General features: G+C 25.4%; 2 protein-coding genes across 2 annotated transcripts in view; one reads left to right on the plus strand and one right to left on the minus strand.

Annotated features, from left to right (window-relative positions):
• Positions 1 to 324: 324 nt before the first annotated feature.
• LOC129963367 (putative neutral sphingomyelinase) lies at positions 325 to 16635 on the plus strand. Its single transcript, XM_056077701.1, has 8 exons — positions 325 to 662; positions 4255 to 4351; positions 4796 to 4872; positions 7497 to 7680; positions 11045 to 11266; positions 13063 to 13183; positions 15061 to 15180; positions 15270 to 16635. Exons 1-8 carry the CDS (start codon positions 619 to 621, stop codon positions 15653 to 15655), a joined length of 1251 nt encoding a protein of 416 aa, XP_055933676.1. The 5' UTR covers positions 325 to 618; the 3' UTR covers positions 15656 to 16635.
• A 1239-nt stretch (positions 16636 to 17874) lies between these two features.
• The window catches only part of LOC129962950 (very-long-chain 3-oxoacyl-CoA reductase-A-like), a 74796-nt gene continuing 73766 nt past the window's right edge, over positions 17875 to 18904 (minus strand). Inside the window, exons 10-11 of the mRNA XM_056076954.1 lie at positions 18505 to 18651; positions 17875 to 18125 (exon numbers count right to left, since the gene is read on the minus strand). Coding sequence (XP_055932929.1) covers positions 17973 to 18125; positions 18505 to 18651 — 300 coding nt within the window. The 3' untranslated portion in view covers positions 17875 to 17972. The remainder of the gene's footprint in view (positions 18126 to 18504; positions 18652 to 18904) is intronic.

Genomic DNA, 18904 nt, shown 5'->3' on the forward strand with positions numbered 1-18904 from the left:
CTGTTCAGAGCCGCAATGCTAAATCGCTAACTGAAATTCAATAACATACATATTATAACAAAAATCAATTTATTATTAAAGAAGTCGTGCGTATTATCTGATCACATAAAAATCAAAAATAAATAAATAAATGGACTATTTCCTTTGGAAATCCCTTAAGATCGGTTATTGCTTAAAGTAAGTGAAATATTTCAGATCCATTATGGCTTATGCAAAAAAAAAAAAAAAAAAAAAAAGGAAGGGATTTTTTCTGTAATGCGGATGTCGATTTCCCATTCATTAAATACTTTTCCTTGTGGACGTGCCTCGATGAAGTAAAAGTGGAAGAGATCCTTGCTCTCCTTCAGTTCTTTGACCGATATATTTAGACCTTGTTCTGCTTTGTTGCCGATAGACGGCACTACAATCGAAATTATTCTGCTATACGGAACTACAGCTGGTGGTGAACTGTGTGTCTCTGTATCTGTACCCGTTTGATACTTTTTTTTGTGTGTGTTTTCCAGTATGGTTTTTACGCAAGTGGGGGATTTTTGGAACTGACCATATGCTTGTCAATGTATAGTTGGCTGAAAATTATCTTTTTGACACCTGGGAAACGGAAGCTTCTATAATACAGGAATGAAGATGGATTTAAAACTGAATATATTCACGTTAAATTGCTGGTAAGTTTTCTGTGCATAAATACATCTGGATTGTTTACGTTTGTGTATGACGTAAACTTGAATCGACAAGATCTTGTGAAATTCTATTCTGAATAAATATAATTTCTTACAAAAGCAAGCATGAAACATGAAAGAAAAGAATGTGTGATCTCAAAAAAATCATATAAATTTATTATTAGCTGTCATTTAATCAATTCATTGATCAACTTTTCTGTACAGTTCTATTAACTTCATAATATATAAACACAAACAACTTGTTGCGTTTATAAACATTTCATCTTTCTGATTAATTACAATCAATTTCAATTTGTTATTAAAATTAAGCAGATAGATAATTAAATTAAATAGTTATTAGTATGGAGTGGTTTGTTGTAAATTATAAAAAGCATGTTTATTTCATTGACAATTATTAGATTATAAAATCTCCCATGAATAAGTAATGTAAATATATTGTTTATAAATGAATTAATATGACATTTTATTATTACACAGGAAAACAGTTGAATTTAAACTATTTTGAATTTGTTTAGATTATGTGAAATGACCAAAGATATCAAAAATAAAACATTTTTCATTTAGATTATGCTTTTATACCATATTATTAATGAAATAATGATTTGATTTTAATTGAAATGAGTGAATAGTTTGAAATTTCTCTCAGTTTTTTTATTTTCATTTCATATTATTTAATTCTCTGATATTGAGTTTCTTTTTATCAGTGCTAATTTGATTAAAATCTAAAGTGCTGTATTTCTTTCGACAATATTTTGCAAAATATATATTTTTAAAAATCTGTTCACATTACTGTGTGGAAAGTAAAAGAAACACTTTCTCTGTTTTATGATATTTGTTTTCTAGTTGATTTTTGCATATATATTTATACTTTTTCATCCTTATTTTAAAGTATATTTAATACTCTTAAATTTATTTTCTTTAACAGTATTTGTTGAATTCATTTGCAATAAGTATTCTATGAATAGGTTAAGTTCATTTATTAGCAAAAAATTAAGTTCACTTATTAAATAATAATTCTAAAAGATGCCATTTCATCTTTTCAGTAAAACTAGGAAATAAATAAAATTCTTACTCTACTTTTCTTCTTTTATATGGTTTATTTTTTATCTTATAATAAAGATGAATGTGTATTGGTTCTCTACAGGCTAGATAGCTTGACCTAGACCCATTGGATTTGGCTCATATTTGGCATTTATGCCTGGATGTGTACCTGAGGATGATTTTTTTTTTTTTTTTTTTTTTTTGAAGTTTTGATTAACAATTAGGCAAAATTTTGGTGTTTTCCCACAATATTACTTGCTACTGTACCATACTGAAAAGTACAGTACAAAAATAATTTTTACATTATCTTAAAATTCAAAAAATTCTTTTAAATTATATATCAATTTTTGTTTTATAAAATTTATATTCTTAATCAATTTTTAAGAAATACTTTAAGCATATTTCCCAACAATTTATTTCACAGAAAATGAAATTTAACCTGCACAGACATTTTGCAAATGCATGCAAAAAAAATTAGCTTTTATCAATGCATTGCCATTATGTTGGCAAAAGTTGAAATTAAAAGATGAAGTTAACTCTTACTGCCAACTAAACTTAGAAAAGTGTATCTTGCAGCACATGTCTGCAAGAAATGAAATAAACTTGATATTTTCAGAAAGATATTTTCAGATACTCGTTTATATTTTCTACTTGATATTTTCAGATACTCGTTTATATTTTCTACTTGATATTTTCAGATACTCATTTATGAAAAATTTTATGTTACTGTCTTACAAAAACACATGATTTTGGATCATTCTACTGCCCATCTCAGAGACGATATGCTACTCATCATTTAAGGTTAACAATAGACTAGTTAGCCTAAAATTATGAGATTGTCTTAAAACAATGATATTCATAATTTGTGCAGATTTATTCATAGAACATAGAAATGTTTTATTATTATTTAAAAGTTGGAGTATCAAGGATTTTTCAGTAAATATGATTTCTTAGGACTAATGGCCTGCATAAAATTTGGACTTCATAAATTTATCAAAAGTACATGTTTTGACTGAAACAATATAAAATATTATTTACTACATTTAAATTCTTTTGGAAACAAAAAATTGAATTTTATGATAAGTCAGAGAAATTTTTATGAATATTGTTAAATTATTTTTAAAAAATTTGTTATGTAATACACACAATGTTGAATCCTTTTTCTGTACTCATATTTTGAAAAAAATGTTTGATTTCATCAAAAGAGTTTTTTATTAATCAAAGTTTAACTACTTCCAGTAAGTTTACATTTTATGGAGCTGATAGAAAATTAGAGAGACATAATATAATGGACAGAATAATGTAAGGTTTTATAATAATAAAGTTATATGATTATTAAAATATGGAGCTTGAAAATATTTTGCCTAAAAAGCTATTAAGAAATCAAATTGTATAAAATATTAAATTGAAAATTTTAATCAGCATTAATCACAAGGAACCAGTTGGTAATCAAAGGCGGCTGGTAATAAATGAAATAATGTTATATAGATTTTGTTAATTGTCTTGGATAATAAAAAGCTAATGAAATATTTGAAAAGCACTTACATGTCTTCAGTTATTGAATAAGAAAGTTTGAATTTTTTTATTTTACACATTTTTAAAATATCAATAAAATTATATAATTTGTTTTTGGTCTTCTAAATTTCTGCTAATATTTTCTTAAAATTTTCTTAAATATGATCATTTTTTTTGTAATTATAACATTGTTAAAAAATTAAGTCTTTGAGCAAGCATTGTGGGCAGGCAATATTATCATTAATACTTCATATGAAAACATGTAGCAAAAATATGTTTCCCTTAAATTCCATTTATTTGTCCCCAACTAAAACAAGCATACATGAATTGATGTTTGGTGTCAGAATTTGCTTTCATATTTATTATTAAAGCTTCCATTAGAATAACCTATTTAGAATTATATTCAATCAAGAATTTGAAAGATCTTAATTATTTTATATATCTATGAATAATAATGTTATGTGAAATTTCTACTCTTTGTTTTATTTATGCTATTTACAAAGGAATATAAAAGAAAATCTATGCACTTTTATACTTTCTTGGGTAAATTTTATTCAAATATTTAAAAATTTAGATTTCTTTATAAATGTGTAAAAGATTTAATAATAGTGACAATGAAGCAAAGTTCTTTCATTATTTATTTAATTTTTTAATTTAATATTTGAAACAAGCTAAATATAAATATATAGGATTTATTCTCATATTTTTATAGTGATGAATAATTTTCATGTTAAGTTATTTGCAGTGATTATTATGTCATAAAATGGTGGGGAAATTCTTGGTGGGTGTCATAAAATGGGGGAAAAGATTCTATTTTGTCATCGCAATACAGCAAATTTTCTCAAATTTATCAAAAGCAATGATTTATTTAGATTGCGATGTACATTTTTCTTTTTGTATTAATTATGTGTGTAGATGTTTTCTTTTATCATTAAAATGCTATGAAATAATTTATTAATTAAATTTTGATTTAAAATATTTATTCTTTAATCAAACTTGTTTTGATTCTTTATAATTATAGGGGCATTGTTGGTATCAGTAGACATAGAAAAGAACGGATGGAAGCAATAGCAAATCATATTGCCTCCTCTGACTATGATTTTGTCTTTCTGCAAGAAGTATGTAAAATTTTATCAACTATTTCTATTTATTTTTGTGGGAAATTTTTGAGAGGTATTTATGCCTTTGATAAAAAAAAAAAATAGATTATTGACTTAGCTACAAATTTTATAGCTTTGTTGACTGTGTATTTAATAATTCCTAAATAATCATATTTATTTGTATTTCAAAATAAAATTGCTTTTATGCTGATAAAAAAAAATTATTGTTCATTGTTAAAAACTTCACTTTAAAAATTTTTCTGTATATAATAAATTATAATTATTTTTTACTATTATTGTTTATTCCAGAATGCTTATTGCTGATAATACTTTTGACATATTAATATAAATTTGCAATTAAAAAATGCATATAAAATTGGGAAAAATTATTTATATTTGTGTGTAATTGAGAACTTGATATTTTAATTTATTGCTAAGAATTTTTTATTTTTGTTGTAACAGATATGGAGCCAAACGGATTTTCAAATGATTTGCAAGAAAGCTGCTGATATCTTGCCATATTCTTATTACTTTCATAGGTAAATATTGCTTTCTAATGTATAATATGTTTTTTATTGTAACACTGAAGTAGCTCATTTTATTCTATGAAAGAATACCAACATCCAAACTTTTGAGACATGAAAATATTCTTGAACATTCATCAACATTATAAATCTTTCTTTTTTATATACAGTTGTTATAATTCATTTATTTGATTTATAATTCACTTATTATTATGTTTAAAAAAGATCATTTGTGGTTAATTTAATGGTCTAAAGTATAATATATTAAATCATATTTAAAAAAAGATTTCTAATGTAATAAAAAGTAAATATAAACATGTAACTTTTAAGTGGAAAATTATTATCTGTTATACTTTAAAGGTTGTGCATTTTTGAAAATCTATTTATGTTTTATGGCAATTTGTAATCTGCATAGTACTATAGTCTTTTCTATGCTTATAAAATGAAACAAGTGTAATGATATTTAAATGTTATGAAAAATTTATTTGGTGTTAAATTTTCTGAAAATAATTCAGTGATGTTCAGATATTCTTTTTTTCTTTGTGTGTGTTTCCTCTTTTTTCTTTTTCCTCATCCAAATTCAGGATATCTGAGCTTTCTTTTAATAATAATAATCATTTACTCTTAAATCTCTTTAAAAGATACAGTCATTCTATTGCTTCATTTTCTTCTTAAAGCTGATAGTATATTATTAATGGAGCTGTCTGAAAGTGATAATAATTGGACACCTAAATTAATATATCATGAGTTGGTTAATATATCATGAGTAAGAGAATTAATGGAGCTGTCTGAAAGTGATAATAATTGGACACCTAAATTAATATATCATGAGTTGGTTTTAAAACTATATTCCGTGTAAATACTTATCAATTACCAGTAACATGGATAATCTTAGATATTAAAGCCTATGATATATTGTATAGTTTTATATATGTATATATAATATGGTAGTATCTCCTCTAACTTAAACTGAATTTCTTTTTTCAGTTTGTTGCATCTATGTTTAATCCCGGAAGATCTAAATCTATCTGTGTTTGTTTAATCTAATCTATGTTTTACAATTGATGATCAAGCTGGTTTAATGATAGTGGCTTTAAAATCAAACATATCTAATTAAATCCATGTAGCGAAGACTTTCGATAAATCTGAGGCATCTTTTACAGGTAAAATGGATTTGCATTGTCTGAAACAGAAGTCTGACTTAGCCCCAATATATGAACTAGTTTGCTTTCATGGAGAACTTTCTGGGAAAATTGGTCCATATTAATTAAGCACTTGAAATTTAAAAAGAAAAAACCATGCATTAATTGATTGATTTTTTAATTATACTGGTCAAAAACACAGCTAATAAATAGACCCCTAACTTTCTTTGTCTAATTCATGTTCCTCAACTGTACCATGTCTTATTTCACTTGAATGCTGATGAGCTAAAATAACTTAATGCTATGTCTATTTGTTTAAGCTGAATACACTAATGTTATAACAGACTAGATAAATTAAATACTTTTATATATTTTTATGTGTCTAATTATAGTGAAATATTATTTATGCATTATAAATAGTAAGCATACAATCTAGAATACAAATATATATATATATATATATATATATATATATATATATATATATATATATATATATATATATATATATATATATATATATATATAATTCAAAATGTACTAAATTTATTCAAAGTTTATTGTTAAAACTATAGCAGTCTAAATGCAACATACGTTCTTATGTAGATAATACAAATAAATTAGAAATATGGAATTTTAGCTGCATTAGTTTAAAAAAGTTTTAAATATTACGTTTCTGTTTAAGCTTTTAATAAACTTTGTAAAATATATATGTTTTTGATAAAAAGTTTCAAATTTTTATAAGATCAGTTTTGATAGGAATACTGCACATTAGCTACTTTTTTAAATGACACCAACATTTGTCATGCAGAACTATTCAAACTCTTTTTACTTTGCTGAAGCACTGCTTTAAAAGTAATCTTTTTTGTTATGGAGTGTTATCAGAATATTACATATCTAAATCAGTATCTATGAAAAACCTATTTTAACACCTTAAAACATATATAATAAATCCAATGCTTATTATCATTCTAAATAACTCCTAGCAAGAGAAATTGAAATTGTCTGTAATTATTGGTTGAAACTTTATGGCATATTGGTTAATATTAATAGAGTTTTTGAATTGTAGATAGATATCTCGTTGCATTTAAGATGAATGATAATAACTCTTTTACTTTTGTATATGCATGTTTCTTTTTGTAATTTTCATTGGTGATGAGGCAATTTCTTTTCCTTTCCTTACCAAAAATGCTTTTATTTTGTAGTATTTCAAGATCTTAAATATTTTATTCGTCTATTTTTTCCCACCATTTTGAGTATTCTGTACTTTTATTTATATTAAAGAAGTAAATTAATTGATTCATTTTAATTAAGTGAAAAAAAATTGTTTTGAGTTTCTTAAACTTAAAAAAAAATATCATATAAGAACCTAATAGACTTTATTTCCTTATTAACCATTATCTTCTGCTGAGATTGTTAAATAAATGTATATGCATAATATTTTGTATATTTTAAATTACAATGTATATAAAAATAAATAGCAGTTTCTTTTTGCAGTGGAGTGCTTGGTAGTGGTGTTTGCATATTATCAAAAAGTGTTATTGTTGATGCTGCACAATATCAATACTCACTTAATGGCTATGCGCATAAAATTTTGCACGGTGATTGGTATGGAGGCAAAGTTGTGGGATTATGCAAAGTTCTTCATCATGGTTTAAAAATAAATTTATATGTTACTCATGTAAGTAGTTTCATGTTAATTCTTTTTAAACATAAGAATTTTTTTTATCCTCCAAATATTACTATATTTCCAACAATTTATTTTATAATACTCATTTAAATTCAATTACAATTTTATATATACCATAGAAGTTTACATCCAATTTTTTCTAATCATAGAGATAATATGCAAAATCTGATTATATAAGGAGCACCAAATGAAAATGCAATTGCTGTTTTAATAGTGTTATTTCACATATTAAAACTTTGAAATTTTTCTGATTTATACCTGTTTGTCATAGAAATAATGAGTAAACTGTGATATGTTATTAGGTGAAATAAAAATAGATAAATAAGCAATCTGGTGCCATTACTTCACTTAAAACAGGTGATTATGGAGCTATACAGTTTTAATTGACAGATGTTAGTACAATTGACAATTATAATCAAATACGTTTGGAATTGAGTGTTTATCATGTAATACAGTTTCCCTATGATGTTATTTTGATTTTGGAGTCACCACAACTAGGTCTGTTGAAACTTAATCATTAATATAGAATACTACTCAAGTTAACTCTTCATAACATGTACTCACTCCCATAAATTTTGATTGTGGATTATGAGTGTGGAGAATTCCACCAATAGCACCTCTGTATAAAAATTGGTTACTGTGCTCTGGTCTTTTTTCAGAATCCATGGTATAATGTTATTTATTTTATTGTTTCTGTTTCATTCTGCAGTTCAATGCTCTGAACTTCTTTTTATGTACCAGACATTTTATTATATTTTTCAGACTTAAATTGCCATCTAATTTCAAAGTTCTAATACATGAGAAAATGCTGCTGGAACAAAATTTCTACTTTTATTTAGGGTGTGCGTAGAATTTTTAAAATATAATTTCTCTGAGTATTAGTTTATTTTTATAATTGAAAGAATCTATTGTTCCTTTTAAAGGAATAATTTTTTTTAATTAGGAAGATTCTGTAAGATAATTTTGTGTGGGAATATATGTATAAGGCCTTTAAAAAATAGTAGTAAAATGATTAAATATTGATTTAAAAAACAAAGGTTTATTAGAATAAGTGTATGAACCTCAAGAATTCCCACAATAATCCTAATACAAATTTCTAGTGAAGTATGTGTGTAGAATTTTCTTTTTCAGAAATATATTTGCCATTATTTGTCTTATTTGAAGATATGAAAATTATCAATGTCATCTCATTTGATTAACTAAAGAACAAAGTGAAAAGAATGAATGAGTTCTAATATGTGAAATGTAACATTATTTTTACCAGGGGTGTTTGTGCTCCGGGGATTTTGAACGACGATCCCCGGAAATTCCGGGGATCGTCGTTCAAAAGGAAGTAGGAATAATAATGAATTATTTATTTTGATCTGGGTAATTTTGTTTGCTTTTAAAGCAGAAAACGCAAGGTCAGTGTGTGTGGTGAAAACTTTTCCTTTCTTTCTCCAAAGGCAGTGATAATGCGTGAAAAGGGGGGGGAAAAACTTCTTTTTTGTTCTTTCCTTATTGCGAGTTATGACTCATTCCCCCGGTTCTCGGACATTCTCTTCTGGATTCTTTTCGGCAAGTAGGTGCGGCAGAAAAAAAAGGGGGAGACTTCGTTCGACCAGATGTGCGATCACGTGACTCTGGGTTCAAAGGTCTTATCTCTCCTGGCGTGGCGCCAATAAGTAGAGAAGGGGGATTTTTCGCCGTATTAGCTATTTGTCATTGATCGCTTCGGAACTTTTTTTTCTTCGCTGTGTAAAATTTTCGTTTCATTTATTGATGCACGTGTAAATTTTTCGTTTCGCTTATTGAAATATTTTTTTATTTATGTACGCAAGAGAATTTCATTTAGAAATTTCAGCATATGAAACAGAAATTACCCCTTAAAAATTCATATCTAATTAGTTTTACAGCATTAGATCCAGAGCTAAGAGGTAAAACCAGTACAATATTAGCTTTTGAAAAATTATCATCTTTTATGTCCCATATTTTTAGTGATAATGAAAAGTCAAAAGTAGAAGCTGAAATAAGGTTATACCAGAGTGATATTGATATCACCAAAGAAATGCTCTACACATCTGATGAAAGTGGAAATCAAGTCAAGTGTACAATTGATAAATATTGGTCTAAAGTTTTTAATTTAAAAGATGATTTCACAAATGATTATAAGTATCCTACATTGGCTAAATTGGTCAAAGCCTGCCTTAGCTGCTTCCATGGCCCATTAGTGGAAAGTGCATTCAACTTAATGGATACACTTGTCACTGACTATAGAACCTCTCTTAAGATTGATTCCCTAGATGCAGTGCAGACTATTAAATATGATTTAATGGCTTCTAAAGAAACCTCATGTGAAAAATATGGCTCAAAAAATCCAATGACTGATCCAATTCACAAAGATCTCTTACTGAATATGAACAGAAGTTGGAAAACATATCAAGAGGACTTAAAAACATGTATTTCAGATGAGTCACCTATAAAAGTCTCTGAAAAACCTTCTACATTAGCAGAAAAGCAAACTGCTTCTACCTCTGCATGTGCAGTTCTCGAGGAAATTTCTTCAACTGTAAATGAGGAAAATAAAAGTCAACCTTCCTGCAATTATGAAGTTCACCACAAAAGAAAGACAAGCCCACAAACATCAGAAAATAAAAAAAAAGCAGCAGAAATTAGATAATTTTTTTTAAAAGAATTAATTCAGGTAATTTAAAAGATTTGCATAAAATGTAGTAGTTTATATGTTTGAAAATTTATGGTTATTTTGCAAAAAAAGTAATTCATTGAACTTTTATAATTAGGTCATTCAATACTTCATAATTGTAATTTTTCATTTCTCCCCCCCCCTTCTCGAAACTCCAAAATGCCGGTAGTAAGTCCGTAAAAGTTTCAGGGGATTTTTTGGGGTCCCACAAACACCCCTGTTTTTACACATGTGTGTTCTCACTTTAATCTCTCTGAGTTATAATTGTTTTCAAAAGAGTATGCAATTTGATTTGTCCCTTAATCACTTCTCAAATTACATTAGAAAAGACGACATGCTCTGTAAAATAGTTGTTAAATATTTTTGTCTCGCATTTTTGTACTAAAAAAAATTAAATGGTCATGTTTAATGAAATGTTGCAATTTTTTTTCCCCTTACAAGAAGACTGTTATTCTTAATTTTTGAATTGAATGTTTTGTTTATCCTGAGAGATATTAAAATTAATATAAAATAGAAATTTTAAAAACAAATTATCTTAATGAAATTCTTTTATATTCTTTTTTTCATTAATAGGACATATGAAAAGTGTAAACTATGTTATCATTATTGTATCTTATTGTCTTTGATTTGATTTATAGAGTTTATTTATTTATTCACCGGTTTTTATTGCAGTTGCATGCAGAGTATGATACATTCCATGATCAATATTTGCCACACAGAGTAGCTCAGGCATTTGAATTTAGCCAGTATGTACAACATACATCTGAAACAGCTGATTTAAGTATAGTAGCCGGTGATTTTAATACAGAATCTACTGATCTCCCATACAAAATAATCATTCATAATTCTGGTTGTCTGGATACATACTGTACTCAAAAAGAGATTCATACTGTGGTAAGATTTTAAAATTTAGAAGATATTTGAATATTATATTCATTTCTTACTTAGACACTCAATTTTGTTTATATTTTGAATTAGTCATATTTAGTGAGCAGTTAGCTTGCTAGGATTTATGCTTATCTTTAATTTCATTTAAATGCTTTATGCACAACTTGATGTTCATAACTTTCTTGGCAAAATATTTTTATGCGGTAAATTATGATTAAAGCTCTATTGATTCATTCTGTTCAATTAATTATGTATATGATCTTTTTATAAGATCATAGTGTCTTCAAAATATCTCTCTATGTAATATACTTTTAATTACACGTTTTCTTTCTTAATATTATAACTTCCCTTTCGTATTCTACATATAAACTGTGCAGATAATAAACTAATTCTTACATTAGCTTTCAACAACAGAAGAAAATCATATGATTTAATATTTGATTTCACAGAGAAAATGATTTGAACATTGCAACAATGAATGTATATGCTAAAAAAAAAAAAAAAAGATTTTAAAAATTATCAAAATTTAAGAAAACTTATATGATAACTAAAATGAAATCATTAAAAAGACTCTTTAAATTTAATAGTGATGTAAAAATTATTTGTGTTCAATAATGTTTTTAGAAGTTATTGCTAAAAAATATAAAATTTTTACTTAATTTATATTTGATTAAATTTTTAGGAAATTGCTATTAGTTGAATTGCATTATATATTGATTGAATAGAAATTTAATTTTATGATTTTCATTTAATATTCTTTTAAAGAATTTCTTGCATATTTCTGCAACAAATTGTTGAAATGATATACAATCAGTAACAGGTTATTTTGACTCTCTCATTGATTCAAAATTAATTGAAAAAATAGGGTATTAATTTTATATGTGAAGAATTTGCTTCTGAAAAACTATAATTATATAAAAGCGTAAGACTTGCCAAAAGATTTTTTTAATCAAAAATGGATGATATTTTATCTATGAACTCATTTAAAAGATAGCATGAAGTTTGAAAATGCACACTTGATTAAAAAACTAGAATGGTGGTTTATGGTGTTTACAATATCCTGAAAAGTTTATTGACTTTTGAAAGCACTATTGGAAACAACACAAGAGTTAGAATTCCCTGTGAGTAGAAATTCCAAAAATTTAAGCCATGTATTTCAATTCTTTTGTTAAATTTAAGTAATTCGCACCATTACTTATCTCATTTCTTGAAACTAAATCTTTTATGCCAATTTGGTAATCAAATTAATAAATTAAAGATATTGTATTCTTATTACTGATTCACTTTATTCACCAATATAGTCATGTGAACTAATAAAAAAATACAACAAAATTATAAAATTAAAGAAAGGAAATCAAACTTAATTAAAGAATTATTACTGTATATTAATATAATCAGCATATTTAAGGAAAATCTCTACAATTATTTTTCTATTTGTAATATGATATTACCAATTATAACAAAGTTACAAATAATTACAAATTATAAATAAGCTTCATCTAAATGTTGATACATTTATCACTTCTTTGTGAAAAGAAGAATAGTTTGATAATTTATTTTCATTTTCGTGTTCTTGCATAAAATTTCTGTGTTGCAGAAAGAGAAAAGGAAATGAAAATTACATAGTGGTTTTGCCTGTGAATAATAATAATAATAACCTATTTTTTAGGTATCTTTATTCTTTTTGACAATATTGATACATGTTTGCTTTTAGTTTTTTTTTTTTTTTTTTTTTTTTTTTTTGAAACATGAAATAATTTAAATATGTGTTTTTATTTTATTTTACTTTTTTCACTCTGTAGGATAACACTTGCATAAGAACCACTTGTGGCCATCCAGATAATATCTATACAAGCAGCAAAGAGCTTAATCACTGTCCAACAGGGAAAAGAATAGATTATATATTGTACAAATGTGGTAGTGGTAAGGTCATATTTTAATGTTTATATTCTTAAAATAGCTCTACAGTTTTAGCAGGTGTAGTAAATTTGCAATTTTCAAGATAAACTTTATCTAAATAATAACAAAGTATTTATATTGCTGACTATAAATCTTGCAAATCTAAACGAAAAATATCTTTAAAAATTATTTAAATGCTTTAAATTGGCTTATTTTCTAGCAATTTCTATTCATTAACAAATATTTTTAAAAAAATTTTAAAGTTTCTTTTAGAGAATTGATTTAATGAACAATTAAGAATTGTTTGAATTATAAACAAAATAACATTGTAAGCAAAAAATATAGACAAATCCTGCAAATCTGAACAAAGAACATATATTACAAATTATTTAAATGCTTTAAATTGACTTATTTTCAAGCAATTTCTATTTATTATAAAATTTTAAAAAAAAGTGTATATTAGATTTAATGAACAACTAAGAATTGTTTGAGTTATATAAAAAAAATAACATTGTAAGCAAAAAATATAGACAGCATGCCTTTTATTTGCATGTTAAATGTACACAATAGTTGCTTATTGAAATGTCGAAGCTGCACAAAAGTTAATATTCTTTGATGAAGTCTGCAGATTATTCTGTGTAATTGTTAACAGAAACAATGTTGCATATAGAGACAAATGGAAAATTAGTCATTGAATATGCATTCTGTGATTGTTATATTGAAATAAGTAAATACACATGATTATCATAAGAGTTGTTTGGACAAAATTTTATATTCTACAATTCATTCAAATAGAACCAAAGTTCAATAAAAATTATATAAAGAAAAGCATATAAAAAATAAATATTATATAAGATGGAATAAAATACATGGTAAACTGCATGTAATTGATATGAGATCATTGATTTTATATTAAAATTTTACTGAATATCAAATTTGCTTTCATTATAGATTGCTTTAGGGTTTGTTTGTTTTTTTCCTAGTTTTGAACACTCTTTTTGAAAGATTTTTAGCCTTTCTTTTTCTTTCGATCCTTAACAACAACAGATGAAGGATTGAAGGATCATTAGCAACAACAGATGAATAAGTTGAAGGATTTTGAGATGATGTAAATGATCAAGTTTATTTATAGCTGGTTTATTTCTTAATCTTTTGATTCTTTTCTGAATTTTTAAGTCAGTCAATTTAGAATAATTTAAAGGAATTTATCAAAATCAATTAAAATTATTATTATTAATCTGTAAGTGTGAGAAAATTTATCAAATTATTTATATGATTATTAACTTAATTTCAAAATAACATTTATAACAGGATTTTTTTTTTCTCTCTTTTGAATTCTGTAAATCTTGTAGCTAACTTCAATCTTCATTTCCTAATCAATTTTTGTTGAATGGATGTATCATTCTTAAGTGAAATAACTTTTTTAATTCTAACAGACAAATTATTGGGTTATTAAAATATTTAAAACAAGTCTTGCATGTATTTAAATAAAGTATATCAATGATATTTTTTTGGTAATTTTATATTTAATTTTGTTCTTGCTTGTTAAAATGATAAATCAGCTGTACTGTTTTACTGTTGTTATTTAGAGTTTTTTTAAATGTATTTTAGATTTAAAAAAATAAGCAACTACCTACAAATTTAAATGTTCCATATGTTGAACATGCAAATTTCCCTCTCATTTTACAATAGAACATTTCTTTTTCTTTTGGTTTGCATATTAAAAGTTTATTGCATAGTTTAAATAAAATCCAAGTGCAAAATGACATTCTGTTAATATTTTTCAGTTTATTCTTTATAAATTCTTTGTATTAAGAAAAAAACTTTTTTATAATTTTTTTCTGACAATACAAATGAATAATTTTGTATGCATGATTTGATCTTTTTCTAATTTATTTTAGGTACCTATGCGGAGTGTTTGTCCTGTGAAACTCCTTTAGGTAAAATTCCAGATAGCTCTGTGCCATATTCTGATCACGAAGCTGTTGTTGCTAAACTTCATATCTTTAAATCAATTGATGGTATGATTTATTTCACTCTTCTAAACTTTTTTTATAAGCACAATTTTTATGAAAAAAAACAAGTCTTCAATGTCTATCCTTTTTCGTAGCTCCGAAGCAGCAAGATAACCCCAGAGCCCGCCTTGAAGCTATAGATAGCAGTCACATTATCCTGCGAAAGAGCTTGAAAGAATTGCGAAATAATCGACTTATGTTCATCCTTATCAGCTGTCTATTATTGGCCCTTCTCTTGGTCACAACTCTGATTGAAGAAATTGGTGTATTTGGCATTCTAGTAATTGTTCTCCAATTCATAGCTACTCTTCTTCTAGCCTTTTGTCTATGGATGGCTCTAATAGTCAATAAAATGGAATATAGTGCAATTATGTCAGCTTGTAAAGCTATGGAAGTATTGACCAATTCATTAATGAATGAGTATAATGATAAACTTTCTATGGATTTTATATCCCCGGTTATACCTCAAGAAATCATATAATGTTTTGCAGAAATCTGTTGAGAAGAGAAAAATTAAGAATGCACATTAAACATATAGTGTTTAGATTATAAATGATCCTATTTTAACAAAAATCCTTAAATGATTTTAAAAATTCATAACTATTCTATGAAAATGTTTTCTATTATTTATCAATGAATAGCATTTTTATTGTGTCAGTTATTTTTATGGTATATCTGCTAAATTGTTTATATTTCCTTTGTCTAAAATCCAATCTTAAATCAATTATGTTATTTAGAATGATATTTTTCTTTTCTTTTCATTGTTAGGGCTAGACTGTGAAATACTTTTGTCTTCTATTTGGCATTAAAAAATATTCTGTGTTCATTCATTATTTCCGATTTAAAACATGCATGTTAAATCCAGTAAATTGAATATGTTCTGTAGTTAGTAAGTAGAAATGTAAATGTATCATTTAGATCCATGAAATAATATTAGAAATGGTATTTCATAGATCTACTTCATTAAGATATTAAGCTCAAGCTCAGTGCTCATGAAAAATGATCAAAGAATCTACACTTTTCTATAATGAGTTGAAAATTTTTAAATACTGAAATTTATAAAAATGTTCTTTTTAACTTGATATTGTCTTGCAATGTCATAATTTATTGTTATGTCCTTGTTGTTGAATATACATTTATTGTTACATAGTTATTTAATATTCTAAGTGATTTCCGACCTGTGATTATTAAAAATAGTTTTGCAAGGAACCAAAGTAGTGTAATTTATTCACTGATTCCATATTTATTAAGGAGCTATGATTCTATTTTTGTATTAATTTAGCACAATTGCTTTTTTTTTTTTTTTCTTTCTTTCTTTTAGAAAGATCTTTGATTTTCTAAACATTTTTCTGTTCTATTTTTGGCACCATACATGCCTAAGAAACTGTTACAAAATCTTAAATTATAAAATTCTTCATTATTCATGTTTTTGTAGATGTGTACTCATTTTGTTATGCACTCATTTAATAGTATGAAATAAAATTCTTTTCATGAATGTGGTTGCGATTTATATTCATTAAAAATTGACTGATTCAATTCATTTACAAAATTATCAATCTATATCAGCAACATTTTAATCTTTTAATGAAGGAAAAACTATTGAATTTCTAAAAAGAATATTTTCAGAAATAAATTTTGTCTGCTGTGTAAATGTACTACTATTCATAAATTTTCTCATTTTTATAATCAGTATTCCATATAAAAATTATATTGGGAACTTTTAGTTTTGTTAGAATTTCTTTTGAAGATCAATAGTTACAGAATTAAAAGCACAATTCTGACTTAAATAATTGTTTGAAAAATATTTGATTTGGTATAGTGTATATTATATTACTAAATTAAGGTATCTTTAATTTATGAGAGATGCATCATAGCAATCTGACTTTCATCTTGTTTTTGATATGGTTATTATGGCTTGGTTGCAGCATCTTTATTTTTTAAAGCCGATTAGTACAGACTTAAGACACAGTTGCGGTTAAATTTGTCAGGCTCAAACATCCTTCTGTTTGTTGTATGGGAATGCAACGAAGATATTTTTATTCATTTGTTATCTAATAACAATTCATAACAGTTCCCTATAGCAGCTAAATGATTTCATCATGCTCAATTTTGAAATTTATTATAAAGCTAGATAAATTACATTGCTAAATGAAACAGCTCATTGAGGATTTTTTCTACTCAAGTTTTGATATCCAAGCAACTAATTTATTATTTGTGCTTCATTTTATGAAACTATGTGAATAAAATATTCTTCAAATATTTAATTGCAAGACAAAAAGACAAAAAAAAAACAATTAAATACTTTAAAAAGTAATTAGATCAAATAATTGTTTACTTGAAAGATTTATAAGTAATAGAACATTTTTGCTACTGATGGTATTGACTAAATGCTGTAAGAAGGGATAAAGAGCTTTATTCTCATTGTTGTTTTTGTAATATTATTTTAAAAATACATATAGTAAAATCTATAAACTATCTAGTTACTTATACATTAGTTACCAAATTAGCATTTCTAAATGAATTCTTAAAATTCCTTGGCTTTATATGAAATTATATATGAAGAGTTTTTGTAATCTCATAAATTTTAAAAGACTTGGATAATAAATTAAATAAACCATGTTCTACTTATTTATATCTGCATTATTTTAAATATAAATTGATTGGAATTTTTGAAAATGAGTGTTTAATTTTAGTGTCAAACTTTATTTTTTAAAAAAAAAAATCCCTCTTACAGAATTTAAAAAGTAACCAAAATTTTTTTTCCACATAAAATATTTACAATAAAGAAAAAATATTTATTAATCCTTTGAAGATAGCGCTGTCTTTTGAGATTCCTTCATCTTTTTCATTTTCCTGAAATAACTTTCTTTATATTTTTTCATGAAATATATTGATAAAGCTAAATTGAACCATGCTGGCATATAAGCTTTTAACCATTGGTGGACAAAGCCCTAAAATAAGAAAAATATTTTAGATTCAATACAAATATAATCATAAACAGAATTTGTTATACATCAAATTGATAGTTATAAAGCTTTTTATAGAAAATTTCCAGGCAAAAAAAAAAGATTTTCATATGTGAATATAAAGAAAAGAAAGGGGGGAAAAAACTTTTACTGTACTGTCTATGGTAAAATATTTACACAAACCTAACCAGCTCAAATCATTTGATATAAATAAAAGATTTTATATGTTTTTACAAATATTCCTATTAATATATCATCGATTGTCTTGGCTTTAAAGTTTTCAATTGAAATTATGAAGTTTTCTGATGAATTGATGAAATTATATTCAGCAATTATTCTTAAAGCATTTTTAAGTTTCACTTACTCTCACTTTATGAGGAAAGTACCCATAAGTATTATCTTCAATTCCAACTGTCTTTATTGCACTTGATACATACGTCTTAGCAGATGGTATTTCTAAACTTGGTCTTCTACTGGACATTTTAGTTGCTACAAATGCTGGGAGAACACACTAAAAAAAAATTTTAAAAATTGGGTTGTGGAAGTTTAGTATTTATATATAATTTCTGCATTAAGTAAAAAAAAAAGTATAATTTCTTTATTTTTAATTTGCCAAAAAAATAAATTAAGTTTGCCAATTTCAAATCATTTTATAAAATAAGTATGTATTTTCAGTATTAAGTCAGTGTATTTTTCAAAATATCCGCTTGGATATTTTTAATTTCTGTCTTGCTTAATGTGTAAACTAAATAATTTTTTTTTTA

Source organism: Argiope bruennichi, chromosome 3, assembly GCF_947563725.1.
Source record: "Argiope bruennichi chromosome 3, qqArgBrue1.1, whole genome shotgun sequence".
Classification (NCBI taxonomy): domain Eukaryota; kingdom Metazoa; phylum Arthropoda; class Arachnida; order Araneae; family Araneidae; genus Argiope; species Argiope bruennichi.